This window comes from Canis lupus, chromosome 5, assembly GCF_011100685.1.
Source record: "Canis lupus familiaris isolate Mischka breed German Shepherd chromosome 5, alternate assembly UU_Cfam_GSD_1.0, whole genome shotgun sequence".
Lineage (NCBI taxonomy): Eukaryota > Metazoa > Chordata > Mammalia > Carnivora > Canidae > Canis > Canis lupus.
The window spans coordinates 39,099,577-39,115,831 of record NC_049226.1 but is presented as its reverse complement, the minus strand read 5'-3'; the positions used below and the strand labels follow the sequence as shown (position 1 = coordinate 39,115,831).

The following is a 16,255-nucleotide window of genomic DNA, read 5'->3' as shown; positions in this document are numbered from 1 at the left end:
CAACCCATTAATTCATCTTCTAGTAAATGTGAATTTTACTATTAAAACAATATGTATCCACTCAAAGATGGTGTTCAACATTATGATGTCAGATTACAGTGTACATACTACTATATTTTGTGCTGAAAAGGTTAACATTATGCAGTTATTACAGGTCACAAAATAGTCTTTGAAAAAGTATTTTAACATTTATATAATGTTCTTTCAATAATTTATTATTAGCAATCCAAGCTGTTTTCCACCAGAGTCATTAGCATACTTTGTTTCAAAGAATATTTTATGACCAGGGCCTACTATTTAATGTCAATCCTAAAAAGCATAATATAAAATTCTAAGGACATTATAATCTGTTTTGTTATTAACAACAACAAAAAAACAGTGATAGGAATATGGTTAAATCATTTTCTACTTTTCTATATTTTTTCTCCTTAATGGATAAGAGACATTATTTGGAAAACAATAAAAGGAACTTCAAAAATAATCACTTGGATTTTTGGCTACACAAATATTTTGGTATCTTTAAAGATAATAATTTGTTTCTTTCTCACTCTTTTCAGTAGAAAACATTTGGAAGTAATATCTTGAAAACTATGTTTCTGATTATTATTTCTGTAGAAGGAATTAATGTTTAAGGAATTTTGTCAGATGCTGATCTGTAAGAATGAAGTAGATGCCATATGCTTGATTTTGTCACCTTTCCAAATTAGAATTCTTTTTCCAAACTACTTTGAAGAGTGAACTCTGTCCTTTTAACTATCAGTAGAGATTTACTTAGTTGTCATGGTGGGTCTCCTGCTAAATTTCCAACAAAATGGCTTGAAAAGTTGGTATTGGGAATATCTATTGACTTGTTTTAGAAACAGGTCCTAAGAGCTGCTTCCTGATCACTGATTTTGGTTACTTTCTATTAGTGCTTTCCATTTTTTGTGTATCTGTAGGTAGCCCGAGAATGTCTATTTCATCGAGAGAAGAGAATGGGGATTGATCTAGTTCACGATGAAGTGGAAGCTGAACTGCTGACGGTTAGTATGGTCAATAACAAAAAATGTCATTGCAAACACCGGCTTAATGTATACAAACAAAAATTATGTTATATGAAGCCATTTATAAGTAAGAAGTTATAGTGTCAAATATTTATATCATTTGGAAAAGATTTTTTGTGGGGGAGGGTTATAAAAGTAATGGATGTTTATTGAGAGAATTCAAAAGATACAGAATAGGACAAAGAAAGATAAAAATTGCCTGAAGCTCAGTTGGACAGAAATCACGGTTAATTTAGGAGAATTTCAGTTTATTCAGAGAATTTCAGGAAATTTTTTTATTAACCATACTTAGACACCACACAACTTAAAAACACACAAACATATCTTCAAGATTAGAATTATACCGTATATATAATTTGAATAGTGCTTTTTTTTTTTTTTGGCTAGGTGAATGCTTAATGATGTTTATTCTTAAATGTTGTAGGGAAGGCAACACCAATCTTTTTTTTCCATTTATTCATTTCTTTTTTTTCATTTGTTTTTATTGAAGTTCGATTTGCCAACATATAGTATAACACCCAGTGCTCATCCCATCAAATGCCCTCTTCAGTGCCCATCACGCAGTTACCCCAATCCCCCGCCCATCTCCCCTTCCACAACCTTTTGTTTGTTTCCCAGAATTAGGAGTTTTCATGGTTTGTGTCTCTCTCTAATTTTTCCCATTAAGTTCCCCTCCTTTCCCCTATAATCCCTTTCTTTATTTCTTTTCTTCCCTATATGAGTGAAACCATATGATGATTGTCTTTCTCTGATTGACCTACTTCACTCAGCATAATACTCTTCAGTTCCATCCATATTAGAGCAAATGGTGGGTATTTGTCCTTTCTGATGGCTGAGTAATATTCCATTGTATATATAGACCACATCTTCTCTACTCATCTGTCGAAGGACATCATGGCTCCTTCCACAGTTTGGCGATTGTGTCATTCTTTCTAAAGATGTAATTTTTCTAGAGCAGTTTTAAGGACACCACAAAATTGAGGGAAAGGCATAGAGATTTCCCATATAACCTCTGCACCCACGTAGGCACAGTATCCCCCATTACCAACATCCCTGACCAGAGTGGTACATTTGTGACCATTGATGAATCTACATTAATATATCATTGTCATCCAAAGTCTGGTATACCCCTAGCATTCACTCTTGGTACAGATTCTATGGGTTTGGATAAAGATATAATGACATACTCATCATTGTAGTGTACAGAGAATTTTCACTTCCTTAACAATCTTTTGTGCTTAACCTATTCATCTTTCCCCTCTAAAAGTGCTTTATTCATTTAAGAATTGCATTGGGGTAATTTTCCTATAGCATTAGATATACTTTCATATGCATATGTATGATATGCATGATTTTAATGGTTACACTGTGTTCCACAATGTGAAGGTGCTATCATTAAAAAAACAAACAGACAAAACAAAACAAAAAAAACATCTCTTTTTTGAGTAGTTAGGTTTGTTTCCCTATCACAGTCCCCCTTTTGTTTTTTTGCTATCTTAATAACACAGCTGTGTACAAAAATATTCTTATTGATAACTCTATGTATTTCTGATTATTTCCTAAGAATACATTTCAAGAAACGTAATTGATGTGCCAAAGGCATATGCATTTGGGAAGTTTTCCTATATAGCCAAATTGTCATCCAGAAGCAGATAGTTATATTTGCACTACTGTGCTGATTCTCCTGCTAGGGTCTCTTCCACCTCCACCAATTAAATGTGATTTAGTTCTAAGTTCTCTTGCTTTCACTTCCCAGACTTAATCCCATGAGATCTATGCCATTCCTTAAGATTTCAGCCACTGAAAAAAGCCTCGGCTCTTCCTAATCTCTTTTTCAGGCCAGACACTCTATTATGCATTAGTTCTGTGTCCCTAAGTCCCTGTCAAATATGTTTATGTTGGTAACCCTGCTACCTGTCTCCCTTTTTTTGGTTAATACTCATGAAGCCTACAAGTATACATTTCTTCTACCCTGATTCCTTCTGCCTTCCCCTTCCTACTGATGGTACCAAGGTTCTCCAGTCACTTGAAGCATGGCTTGCTGACTCTCTTCACCCTTTGTAATCAGTTTCCAGCTCCTTAAATTGTTCTTCCCCTTTGCACTCCATTCTCTCCTACCATTGCTCAAAACCATCTTTTCCTCCATCAGAGCTGGTGAATGCAAAATCCCCAAATATCCTCCCTTCACTTGAATCTGTACTTCCATGATCACCAGTGGTTCCATCCGCTAAAATCTCTTCCTTGACTCCCTAATTTCTATGGCCTTCCATTGTCTGGCTCTCAGTCCTTCTCAGTCCCGTTTCCTACTCGATTTGCTGAATTTCTGCTGCAAGAAATCAATACATGATCCCTGAACCAGCTTTGCTGGGTTCTGCCTGTTTGCCTTTCTGTGATAGGCCAGTCCTTGGTAAAAAAAAAAAAAAAAAGAAAAAGAAAGAATCCTTGGTAAGAAAGTAAATATGATGAGCTAGCAATCTGGTCATCAGTAATATTACCTTCACAAGTCATCAGGGTCCATTTTAACATTGCATTAAATTATATTTTAGTGACCTACTGCATTATGGATGATAAGCAGGAGTTTTTTTCTTTGCTCTTTGCTTTCCTCTTCTGCCTGATTCTTCAAAAGACATATGAGTGGAAACAATAAATTCAGGAAAGTTTTGGCCACTACAAAAAAGCTATGCAATCTCTTTTGTAAAAGCTACAGTGCCTATTGCTGCACATGAGTGAGTAAGAGTAAGATATCTTGGATCAAGTAGCTTTATGGGAATAGGTCCACGTTCTGCTGTTTCTTCCTTTCCTGCCTCTGATGAATCTCCCATCTTGAAATGATCTGTCATCTACTTTGTCATTAAAAGGGGGAAGTATTTACCAGAAAATATCCCTTGGCCTCTTATTCTTACTGATCCTAGATGTTCTGTGAAGTAAATTATACGTGGTTCTAACAATTTTTAACTTCATCAGAATATCTGTTGGTTATTTACAAGAGGTTTTTTTTTTTTAACTTTGCCACTTTTAATGTATTATGCTAGCTTTAAAGATTGATTGCACCTGAAGGTTTTAAAAACATCAATAACTGGGTCCTACACCCACAGATTCTGATTCAAATCTGGAGTGAGGAATAGGCATATGTATTAAAAATATTCCCCAGAAAATTTTAATGAACAGCCAGAACTCAGAACCACTGCTTTAAAACTACAAAATATTATTGATAGGAATTCATTAAGATCTGAGTAAGTAGACATATCACGTGCATGCATTGGAAGACTTAAATAGTGGTAGGGTGGCAGTACTTCCCCACATGGACCATAGATTCAACAGAATCTTCATCAAAATCCCAGCTGACTTCTTCTTTTTTTTTTTTTTTAATGATAGTCACAGAGAGAGAGAGAGAGAGAGAGAGAGGCAGAGACACAGGCAGAGGGAGAAGCAGGCTCCATGCACCCAGAGCCCGACATGGGATTCGATCCCGGGTCTCCAGGATCGCGCCCTGGGCCAAAGGCAGGCGCTAAACCGCTGCGCCACCCAGGGATCCCCCCAGCTGACTTCTTTGTAAAAATTGACAAGCTGTCCGTGAAAATCACTGTAAATTCAAGGGATTCAGGACAGCCAAAATAATATTGAAAAAGAAGACAGGGATCCCTGGATGGCGCAGTGGTTTGGCGCCTGCCTTTGGCCCAGGGCGCGATCCTAGAGACCCAGAATCGAATCCCACGTTGGGCTCCCGGTGCATGGAGCCTGCTTCTCCCTCTGCCTGTGTCTCTGCCTCTCTCTCTCTCTCTCTCTGTGATTATCATAAATAAATAAAAAAATTTAAAAAAAATATTAAAAAAAGAAAAAGAAAAAGAAGACAGAGGACCCACACTTCTTGATTTAAAAATTACTTCAAAGCTGCAATACATGAGACAATAAAGATAGACATATAGGTTAATGGAATAGAATTTGAGAATCCAGAAATAAACCTTCCCTTTCACAATCCATTCACTTTCAACAAGGGTGCTGAGACGATTCAATGGGAAGGGAATACTCTTATCAACAAATGGTGATTGGACAGTTGGGTGTCCATGACCAAAAGACTGACATTGGACTTCTACATCACACCATATATAAAAAAAATGAATAAAAATGGATCAAAGACTTAAATGTAAGAGCTACAATTGTAAAACTCTTAGAAGAAAACATAGGTATAAATATTAGTGACATTGGACTAGGCAATCATTTCTTAAAACAGATACCAAAAGCACAAAGCACACACAACGTAAGAAAAAAGAGAAATTGATCATTAAAATGACGAACTTTGATGCGTCAAAGAACATCATCAACAAAGTGAAAAGACAATGCATAGAAAGGAAGAAAATCTTCTGAAATCATATATCTGATAAGGGACTTGTATTTATAGTATGTAAAGTACTCTTAAAACTAAAGCTAAAAAAACAAACAAACAAACCCAAAAACAAAAACAAAAAAACCCCACCAAATAACCCAACTCAAGATAGTCAAAGGATCTGAATAGGGAGTTCTCCAAAGTGAATATACACATGGCCAATAAGGACAGTAAAGGACAGTAAAGATTGGTCATCAATAGTTCATCAGGGAAAGGCAAATTAAACAACAATGAAATTCCACTTCACACCCTTTAGGATGGCTATACTTAAACACAGATAATAACAAGTGATGGTGAGAATGTGCTAATGGGGCTGTAAAATGATACACCTCCTCTGGAAAATGGTTAAACCCAGAGGTGCCACATGATTCAGTAGGTCCACTCCTATGTATCTGCCCAAGAGGAAAAAAAGTACATGCCCACACAAGAACTTGTACATGAATGCTCATAGCAGCATTATTTATTCATAACAGCCATTTAGAAACAACACAAATGTCTGTCAGCTGAGTGATCTCTAAAATGAGGTGTAGCCATGCAATAGAATGTGATTCAGCCCTAAAAAGTGCCGAAACATTCTGCTACATGGATGATCCTTGAAAATTTATGCTAAGTGAAGAAGTCAGTCACAAAAGACCGCATATTGCAGGATTCCGTTTCTATGAAATGTCCAAATTAGGGAAATCTACAGAGACTGAGAATAGATTAATGATAGCCTAGGAGAAACTGGCTCAGGGGATTGGAAACTGGGGTAACATGTAAGAAGTGTGTTTTTTCTTTGGAGGGTGATGAGAATGTTCTACAATTTGTTCTATGATGGTTACATAACTGAATATACTAAAAATCATTGCAGTCAAATAGAAGATTTTTAATGTACATGAATTATATCTTGATAAATCTATTTTTCAAACAACCACTACTGCTTTAGAGGTTTCATATTTTCTTAGACCAGTAGCAGAGGTTACTTTGTCTCAAAATAACTAAATCTGCAATGAAAGTAATGGTTCGTCAATTGAGGGGTGCCTTGGTCATTGCCAATAATTTCAAGTAATGAGTGTATACTTTGCTTACTCAAAGTAGTGATATTAGCATATCTTTTCTTTTTACCAACACTGGTCTAATTTTTTGGAATAACTAAAAAAAAAAAAGAGGAAGAAAGAAAGAATGAAAGAAAGAAAGAAAGAAAGAAAGAAAAGAAGTTGCCTTAAAAGCCCTTTTATTTTTTTATTTTTTAAAAGCCCTGCTTTTAAAGAAGGTGGCCATATTGAAATATTTTCTCATGAATTCTGTCAACTTTTACATTCAATCAGTGATATTCACCAAATTCTTACAGAATGGCTTCTCTTGGGGGACTGATTAGGGTACCGTCTTTTTGGTCCTCCCAGACCAGGTTAACATCTTGAACTTTTTTTTTTATTCATGGGAAACAGAGACACAGGTAGAGGGAGAAGCAGGCTTCCTGTGGGCTTCTCCCTGCAGGGAGCCTGTTGTGGGACTTGATCCCAGGACCTTAGGATCACAACCTGAGCTGAAGGCAGACACTCAACCACTGAGCCACCCAAAGACCCCAACTCCTTGAACTTTTTAAAGCCAATTGAACCTTTTTATTTATTTATTTATTTATTTATTTATTTATTTATTTATTTATTTATGATAGTCACAGAGAGAGAGAGAGAGGCAGAGACACAGGCAGAGGGAGAAGCAGGCTCCATGCACCGGGAGCCCGATGTGGGATTCGATCCCAGGTCTCCAGGATCGCGCCCCGGGCCAAAGGCAGGCGCCAAACCGCTGCGCCACCCAGGGATCCCCCAATTGAACCTTTGAGTACAGATTAATAGATAAATTAACACTGGAGACAGTTCCAAAAGTCTTTGGTTGTAGGCATTCCCTATTTCCATGAACCCGTCTGCCCTCAACCATCTGACATTCACCGTATGGCATTATTTAAATTCAAATATAGAAATTATTGTTGAAGAATATTTTTTTATAGCAAGAGTTTCATTAAATGCATTTCCCCCCCATTAAAAGTCCCAGAAATTCCCACTATGTGCATTGTGTATACATAGTATAAAAGCTCACTAGGATTTTGGGTGTTAAATAGTATTTTCTAAGCAATAGCCCATGCATCCTTTGGCAAATAGCTTAGTAAAATAACTACACACACACACACACACACACACACACACACACACACACACACCACGCCATAGAAAAAAAATGAAGATTGAACAACATTAAAAGCAAAGACTGATGCACAACTCACTGTGAGAATGTGTGAGAAACCTTTGCTGCCCGTAAGAACAGGGCGAGCCTTGATGACAACATGTGGTGGGAATGTAGCTTTTCATTTATTCCACTAATTCAGATCAAAGAATTAGTCGGTAGGGTTACAGTGAAATGAACTCTAGGCATATTTTTATGTGAAGCAATAAGAGAATAAGAAGACTATACAGTTGAGTAATAATTGATATTGGAATGATACTGGAATGGAGAAGCCCTTTATAATCAAATTAACAAAGACAGAGACCAAAAGGGGTCAAATACATTTGACCTCATAGGAATCACAAACGTCTGCATGTCAAAGTCACTATGCAGAATATAAAGGCAAGGGACAAGCAGGTTAAAAATATAGATATATTTTCATATTATATATATTTACGTATATATTTATAACATCTATGATGGGAAAGGAATGAATTTTAAATATAAGAATCCTTATAAATTAATAAGGAATAACAACAGAAAAAGTGGAGAAGCAGAGTGAACTGTAGTTCACAACAGAACAAAGCTAAATGATGAGCAAATACATAGTTAAAATATTAACCTGCAAATTTCATGAGGTTTGTTGTTTGTGGGAGGGGTCCTATCACCCTAGCAAAAATGAAGAGGATTTGATAGTGACCATTTAATAGGTAAAGTGAGGAAGTGTACTCTCATTTATTATTGTGAGTGGGTACAACTTCTCTGGAGGGCAATTGGCTGTATTTGCCAAAATCTTGAAAAAAAGGTATACGCCTTACAATTTACTGAAGTTGTTCATCATGGTATAGTTTAATGTCATGGGAAAATGTTCAGATTTAAAATGGAAAGGTGGGGGCCACCTGGGCGGCTCAGTCAGTTAAGTGTCTGACTCCTGATCTCATCTCAGGTCATAATCTCAGAGTCATGAGATTGAGCCCTGTGTCAGGCTGGCATTTAGCAGGGAATCTGCTTCAGATTCTCTTTCTGCCTCTCCCCACCACTCATACTCTCTCTGTCTCAATAAATAAATAAAATCTTAAAATATAAAAAAAAATGAAAAGGCAGGCTGCAAAACAATACACATGGTGTGATCACTCTGTGCTTGAAAAAGCGGTAACAGTGACCATGTGCACTTATCTAAGTGTCTTCTTGGTACTATTTGGAGTTTCTCGATTTTCTAATGTGAACTTGAATTTCAGAAGGAAGCAAAAAATGCTTACTTAAGACGTCTCGGATACAACACATGCTATGTAATAGTGTCTATATTCCTAGCAGCATTAGAATGCCGGGTGTGTGGTCAAGTAGAGTGGTGTATAAAGGTGTTTGTATGAGTGTAGTGGCTGAGCGGGGAGGGTGGGCCTCCCAGTGTGGAAATCAAGTTTCCACTTGGACCAAAGAGCTGGATCTGTCGGAGGTTACATACACTGCCAGAAGAAAGTCCCTTTTTGGCTGCCCCTTTGGCTCACCAGTTTACTTTGTCATGGAAGAATAATTATTATAAAAGAAGCATGCATTAAATTCAACCTTGCACATCATCAGAATTTATTTACTTATTGTTTTACTTAAGGGCCAGAGAGAAAAATAAAGACAAATCCTACAGTTTTTATTCCTGTCCCAAATTGTTCCATAAAATAATTTTCCTATAGCCCTATAAAGGGATGAACCTCAGTCTGATGTTTAGGTTGCAGTATCATGAGGGCATAGAGATAAATAAGTGGATGTAAAGATTGTCTTCTTGTTTTATTTTATTTTATTTTTAAAAAGATTTTATTTATTTGAAAGAGAGAGAGAGAGCATGAGCAGAGGGAGAGGGAGAGGAAGAAGAAGGCTCCCTGCTGAGCAGGGAGCCCTATTTGAGGCTCGAGGCTCAATCCCAGGGCCCTGAGATCATGGTGCTTAACAGATTGTGCCACTCAAGTGCCCCTGTTTTCTTGTTTAACTTGACATTTTTTTCCAGGAATGAAGTTTTCCTTTGTCAATGTTTTGTTACATTTTTGACTTTGGATGTTATACCTGATGATGAAAACATTAATGTGTGTGTTTTTTTTTTCAATCAAGTAGGAAGTTGATATTATTCTGTGTTGTCAAGAAAGGATGAAGCTGCATTTGGATAAGGCCATTGCTCAACTTGCGTAAGACCTTTAACTCTATATACAATTGAAAATCTGTCTTGAAATAGTGCTTTTGTGTCTCCCATTCAAATTCATCCTAGCTTCTTATGTAAGGATTTCTTATATATGGATACACATACATACTCACACACATATACATTTTTATTTGGAGGCTAAGATGAGTACTTGGAGTGCTTGCTTTAAATTTGTAGTTAAATAAATAATTTTGAGGGGTGCCTGGGTGTCTCAGTTGGTTGTGTCAGGCTCTTGGTTTCAGCTCAGGTCATAATGTCAGGGTTGTGAAATCAAGCCCCAAGTCAGGCTCCATGCTCAGGACGGATCTACTTGAGACTCCCTCCCCCTCTACTCCTTCTCCCTTCTTGCATGTGCTCTCTTTCTCAAATAAATAAAATCTTAAAGAAAATCAATTTTGAGATGCTATAGAAAGGATTTCAGCCCTAACTTGGAGTATGGATAAGATTTCTTTGAACTCAAAGGACTTTCATTCTTTGAGGAGAGGTTAACTTGTGAATTTTCATCACAACAGCTGGAAAAGTAATGAACTATGGCTCACTTTTATGATTCTTTCCAGAACTCCTTAAATACTCAGCCTTCTCTGATTACCCTGGTCCCTGCTCCCTGGTGCTTTGGTCACACCACTGCAACTTTGTAATCGTTCACCCATCCTACTCTCTACCAGGATACATAGCCCTCTTTCCTTGGCAATAGTAGATAGTAGGTACTTGATATTTGTGGTGGGGATTGCGATGGGGGGGGAATAATAATCAAAGGAAGATTTTATGCAATGATAACAGCTCTCAGCTTAGAAAACACATTGGTTGAGCCTCTTTCCTAACGTGACTAGAAAGATGAATGTTCACCTGGTTATGGCCACGGAAAGCAGCATCAAATATGTCACCCAAAGGAAAGGATGCTTCTGTTTAAACAGATATTGTCAAGGATAATTTGTGATACCCCAGAAGGAATACATATTTTAGAGGTATCAGTATTGCTTGTTTTATTTGCCCACCAAGGTCTGCAAGTCGGAGAGGTTTAGATGTCTGGGATCTCTCTCTTGCTGTGACTAGAAGGGCTCTTTAGCCAGAAATGTTGAGGATAGGTAGAAGATTAGTTAAGGATGACTGACTATGCGTGGTTTGGTTAACTCTAGAGTTTACCAGAGCTTCAAATACAAGGCAGTGCAGATCTGATACTCCTTTATGGCTTCTGCTGCCTAGAAATTGGAGAACTACAGTTTAGCATGGTTCACAGAATGGTGTCTGTTCAGTTTTTTTGGAGGGTCCATGTCCCAATCCTATTTTCTTTTATAACCTAAAATCTGCAGCTCCTCCTCCACATTCTTCACTCTTCTCATCCAGATTGTTCCACTGTGAAACATCCACATCTTCCTATCAGTCTCTGCTACCAAATCGCCTCATTCCTGACCCTGTTTGAAGTCTTTGCAGGAAGTTCTGTCTCCATGTATGCACTGTGTGGAACCTTTGTTGTGATCCTTTAAAAACATTAATATACAATGAATAAAATGTCTACCTCATTTCCTGGGATGGTTTCTTCAGAATGTATGAGATCCTTAATGTAGTCATTGGTTTTGGTCCATTGAAGGTGATAGGAAGAGGGCTTTTCAACTCTATTTGCTTTGGAACCCACAATGAAGGCCTCAGTTTGGATCTCAGTTGGAAATGGAATGTCATTAGTCACCAACATGGCAGCCAAGATTTTTTCCCATCTTGGGCTATAAGACAGAACAATGGGGTGCTGCCTAAAGCACCTTCTTCCTAAGAAGGTTCTGATGTTAGGTCAGAGGAGGTCAAGGTTATGTCAGCCCAAGAGAAGAAGGCTATGGGGCATCTTGGTCCCAGAACCACAAATGAGAAAGGCCTTTAATCCTAGAGTTTGAACACAATAACCTGAGATGGGAGACCAAACAAATAGCAAAGGGAGGTGTCTTTATCTGTTGTATGTGCTTTAGAATCCACAAAATTGTTTTAGGATTCACAAAATGTGAGCTACTGGCATGTTGCTACCTTTATTTCCATTTTACACACACACACACACACACACACACACACACAAATGAACTCTCATAGATCAAGTGACTTACCTAAAAGTATGGGCTATGGGGAAGCTGCAGCTGGAATTAATCTATTCAAATTCAGCGTAGGCTTTACCACATGGCTTCTGTATGCCAGCAGCATTTTGAGTGGCCAGGAATACCAAAACAGAGAAGATCATCCATTCATCCTGCTTTTTCAAATACTATCTATATGCTAATGATCCCCCAATTTTTATTTCCAGCCCAGACTTCTCTCTCAAATTCCAACAGCCTCCTTGGTATTGCACTTGGATGTTTAATGGATGCTCAAGCTCAGTGTATTGGCTGAACTTTTGTCTTCTCCCCAAAAAACTTTCCCACCTCTGTCAATGGAATTCTGCTATTCCAATTACTCAGCTTCTACCTCTTTTCCCTCCACTGATGTTTAATCTCCTAGCTGAGTCTCTTGGCTTTCTCTTTAAAATATACTGAGAATCCGAACACTTGTCACCTCCTTCACTGCTACCCCTTGGTCCAAACTGCTACTATTTCTCACCTGGCTCACTGTACCTATCTGCTAAGGGATCTCCCTGCCCCCCTGCACCAAACAATCCTTTAAAATTGTAAATCAGCAGTCCCTCACTTCACTTGGAGGAAAACTTGACTTCTTCCAATGTCCTCCAACACAGCTCTGCATGATCTGCTGCTTCCCCCTGCAAGTCTTTGCTCAAGCATTGCCTCCTTAAGGAGTCCTACCCTGACTGTCTTATTTAAATCACTCACACTCTTGCTTCCTTTTTTTCTGCTTTGTTTTCTGTGTTGTTAAGCTAACAGGCTGCATGATTTGCTTATTCATGAGGGATATTGCCTATCTCCTCTCTGTAGAGTGTAAGCTTCTTTGGAGAAGAGCTGTTTGCTCTGTCCATTGATGCATTCAGGCTTGGAGAACAGTGCCTGACAGGTAGTAGACACTCAGTAACTTGTTGAATAAACTGCTGCCTTAATAAAGATGTGGCTCACCTGTCACCCATGCCCATGCCATGGGCCTGTCTGTTTGGTAGTGAGTTGTCAGGTCTCCTCTCTGTTTGGCAGGACAGGGAACACCATGCATCTCAGTGCCTCTTCCTTCCCAGGAGGGTGGTGGCTGCTGGAGCAGATGAGCCAGGAGGCCCCCCAATTCCTGATCTCCTTTCAAGCCCTCTGTCTCCTGCCCCAGGGCTCAATATTGATGCTTTATTTCTATCTCCTGGCAAACTTGGCCAACTTCTTAGGCCTCATGTGACCATAAATGGAGTTCACATACAGATGGAGAGAGAGGCCCTTTATAAATGTCTCAGAACTTCTTGGGGGAATTGTCCCTTAAAGAATGGAGGAATTAGGATATAGAAGAGGAAAAAGAAGAAGCAAAGAGAGGCACAGATGTGGCCATATTACTTTAAACCAGTGTCCTATCTGGATCGGTGTTTGTGTTAGGAAGATGGACCCCAGCCCTGGGGCTCCAGATACCCACCTTCTGTTTATCTGCACCTCTTCTTTCCCAAGGCCCACCACGCATGGGAGGGGCAGCGTGGGCTAGGTTCTAATTACTCACATGTATGGACATCTCCAGGGAAGTCTCCTTTTAATTGGGAGGCTGGACATGGTGTGAAAGAGGAGAGACCTACAGGAGTGGGTGGGTCCCAGCACAGAAGGGCAATTACTCTTCCTTATATCAAATGACTACCTAAACCTGAAACTCCATTTCCCCACCCCTATGTTACAGAGCTAACAGAGCCTCCCAGCACGAGCTGGAGAAGGATCTGAGTGATAAACAGGCAGCCTACCGAATCGACGATAAATGCCACAATCTGCGAAACACGTCAGATGGTGTGAGCTACTTTCGCGGAGTGGAGCTGGTTGATGCAACGTAAGTCAGGCACAAGCCACTTCTGGGATCTCGATGTCATTTAATTCATCCTCTCTCCCTTCAAAATGATGCAGCTTACAGGTGAAAGTGCAAAACATGGGAAGATGTGGGAAGGTAAAAGACACACCCTGCTTTGGATGAGTCTTCCGTAACCAGGAGTATTCCTCAGTCAGGCTTTGATACTTGCATCCTATATTGTTTTGTAAAAGAATATTTGTTACTTACACTTATTGTGGTGAGCACTGAGTAACATATAGAATAGCAGAATCACTGTGTTGTACCGCAAACTAATAGGACATTGTAAGTCAACTGTACTTCAATAATAAATCTTTTCTAAAGCTCAAAAAAGAGGATATTTGTTATTTGTATTTCTAATTGTGAAAATAACAGTTACTTGAAGCAGAAAAACCTAGGAAACACATATACGCGTAAAGAAAATAAACTGTTGCCAATGTATTGGATGCCCTGGATTCCATAGGGTACAAGCTAAAAAACAGCATCATGTTTTATTACCACCACTTGTTAAACTTGCTCCACCAATGGTGTCTTTGCCAGGGCTCTGGATGCAGTCTTGGGTTCATGGTCTTTCTCTAGTCATTCCCTTAAAAACAAAACAAAACAAAAACAAAAACCTGAGTTGATCGACTTGATTGAAGTGAAATTCACCTACACTAAAATGCATTTTGGTGAATTTTGACAAATTTCTATGCCTATGCAACCGTGACCATGGTCGAGATGAAGAATATTTTTGTCACCTTGAAGAGTTCCCTGTTTTCCTTCCCATGCTTATGCCCCCTCCCTTTTAAAGTGACCCCCAAATGGATTCTCTTTTGTAGGGCTGGTTACCCCCAAAGCAGCATGTGCCAACTTTGATTTTTAGATTCTTCAGGTATGAATCAGATTCAAACCCTATGCCCTAAGTGGTCCCCTTGAAATGCCTTTTACTTGGCTTGAAGTGAACAAGAAGCATCTTCCTCTTCTCCTTCTGGGGCAGGGGATGTGCTATGATCTAACCACATGCTCTGAGCACCTTGCCCTCCATCAAGGGCCTTCTCTATTTCCAGCATGAGTTTTTAGCCATCCTTCATGGAATGTCAGGATATGGAGCACATAGGGTGTTATTTTGGGTCATTGTGGCCTGAGCTAACAACTAGTCAACGGTTAGAGTCTTATGTGATTTCCTATAATACCAACAAAGAAATGCCACCCATAAGCCCACCATACCCAATGTGACCTGTTAGTCTTTCCAATATATTTTTTAAAGATTTTATTTATTTATACATGAGACACACACACACAGAGGGAGAGAGAGAGAGAGAGGCAGAGACACAGGCAGAGGGAGAAGCAGGCTCCACTCAGGGAGCCTGATGTGGGACTCGAGCCCGGGTCTCCAGGATCATACCCTGGGCTGAAGGCGGCACTAAACTGCTGAGCCACCTGGGCTGCCTTAGTCCTTCCAATATTGTTCCACACATATAGATACAGATTTATATTTTTAAAGAATGGCATTACACACATACTGTTTATATAGTCTGTCTGACTTTTCATTTCCTGATTTATAAAAACTGTGAAAATATGCTACAACATGAGTCTGCATGCCATATGGATCACTCATTTAAAAGTATGATAATTTACCAACTTTTTCTATTACTTTTGGACACTTAGACTGTTTTAAGGTTTTCAAGGATAGTCATAAATATTGCAGAACATTAATGGCCTCAAGTATACAGTTTTTTGGGAGCATTATTTCCTTAGGACAAATTTTTATATTGCTTTAGCAGCACATATACTCACATTGGAACAATGTCAAGAAGATTAACATGGGTCTTGGGCAAAGATGTCACACAAATTCACGAAGCACATTATTTTTAGTCTAGAGATGTAAAATAGAGATTCATGACTATAGTTAATGATACTCTATTGTATATTTGAAAGTTATTAAGAGAGTAGAATGTAAGTTTTCATCCAAAGAAAAAAATAATTTTAACCATGTATGGCGATAGGTGATAAGGAAATTTATTGTGAGAATCATTTTGCAATGTAGACATGTGTCAAATTATTATGCTGTACATCTACCTGAAACTAATGCAATGTTATATGTTAGTTATATCACAGTAAAAAAAATTCTGTAAATGGAATTTCTGGGTTACATTTGATAGGTTCTTGGTGTCTGTTGTCCTCTGGCATGATTGTACCAATTCAACAACCCTGCCTGCAAGATCTGAGAGAAAACTTTTAAAAACATGCACACCAGAAAATTACCATTCTCTTCAGTCTTTGCTATTCTGATAAAGGGTTATTAGTATGTTGCTGCTTTCATTTAGTACTCTGATTACTCCTGACACTGGATATTTTCTCATTTGCTTATTGGACTGGGAAGACACACTTCTTGTGAACCAACATACTCGCATCCTTCATCCATCCCTTCCCCACTGCTCCCTGCCCCCTGGCCGACGAGTGGTAGAGGACTTGGTGTATGTTTTGGTTACAGAAACTAAGCAGGAAAATAAGGAACAATTA

The 16,255-nt window shown here is 38.6% G+C and overlaps 1 protein-coding gene and 1 non-coding gene across 4 annotated transcripts in view; both read left to right on the top strand.

Annotated features, from left to right (window-relative positions):
- TEKT3 (tektin 3) overlaps window positions 1-16,255 on the top strand; it is a 40,435-nt gene that overhangs the window by 11,904 nt on the left and 12,276 nt on the right. For all 3 annotated transcript variants that reach the window (XM_038536949.1, XM_038536950.1, XM_038536951.1), the window contains 3 exons: window positions 939-1,022; window positions 9,727-9,797; window positions 13,592-13,735. In XM_038536949.1, the coding sequence (XP_038392877.1) occupies window positions 939-1,022; window positions 9,727-9,797; window positions 13,592-13,735 (299 nt within the window). The remainder of the gene's footprint in view (window positions 1-938; window positions 1,023-9,726; window positions 9,798-13,591; window positions 13,736-16,255) is intronic.
- LOC119872050 lies at window positions 15,505-15,607 on the top strand. The gene has a single exon (XR_005360252.1). It is a non-coding gene; the product is annotated as a U6 spliceosomal RNA (small nuclear RNA).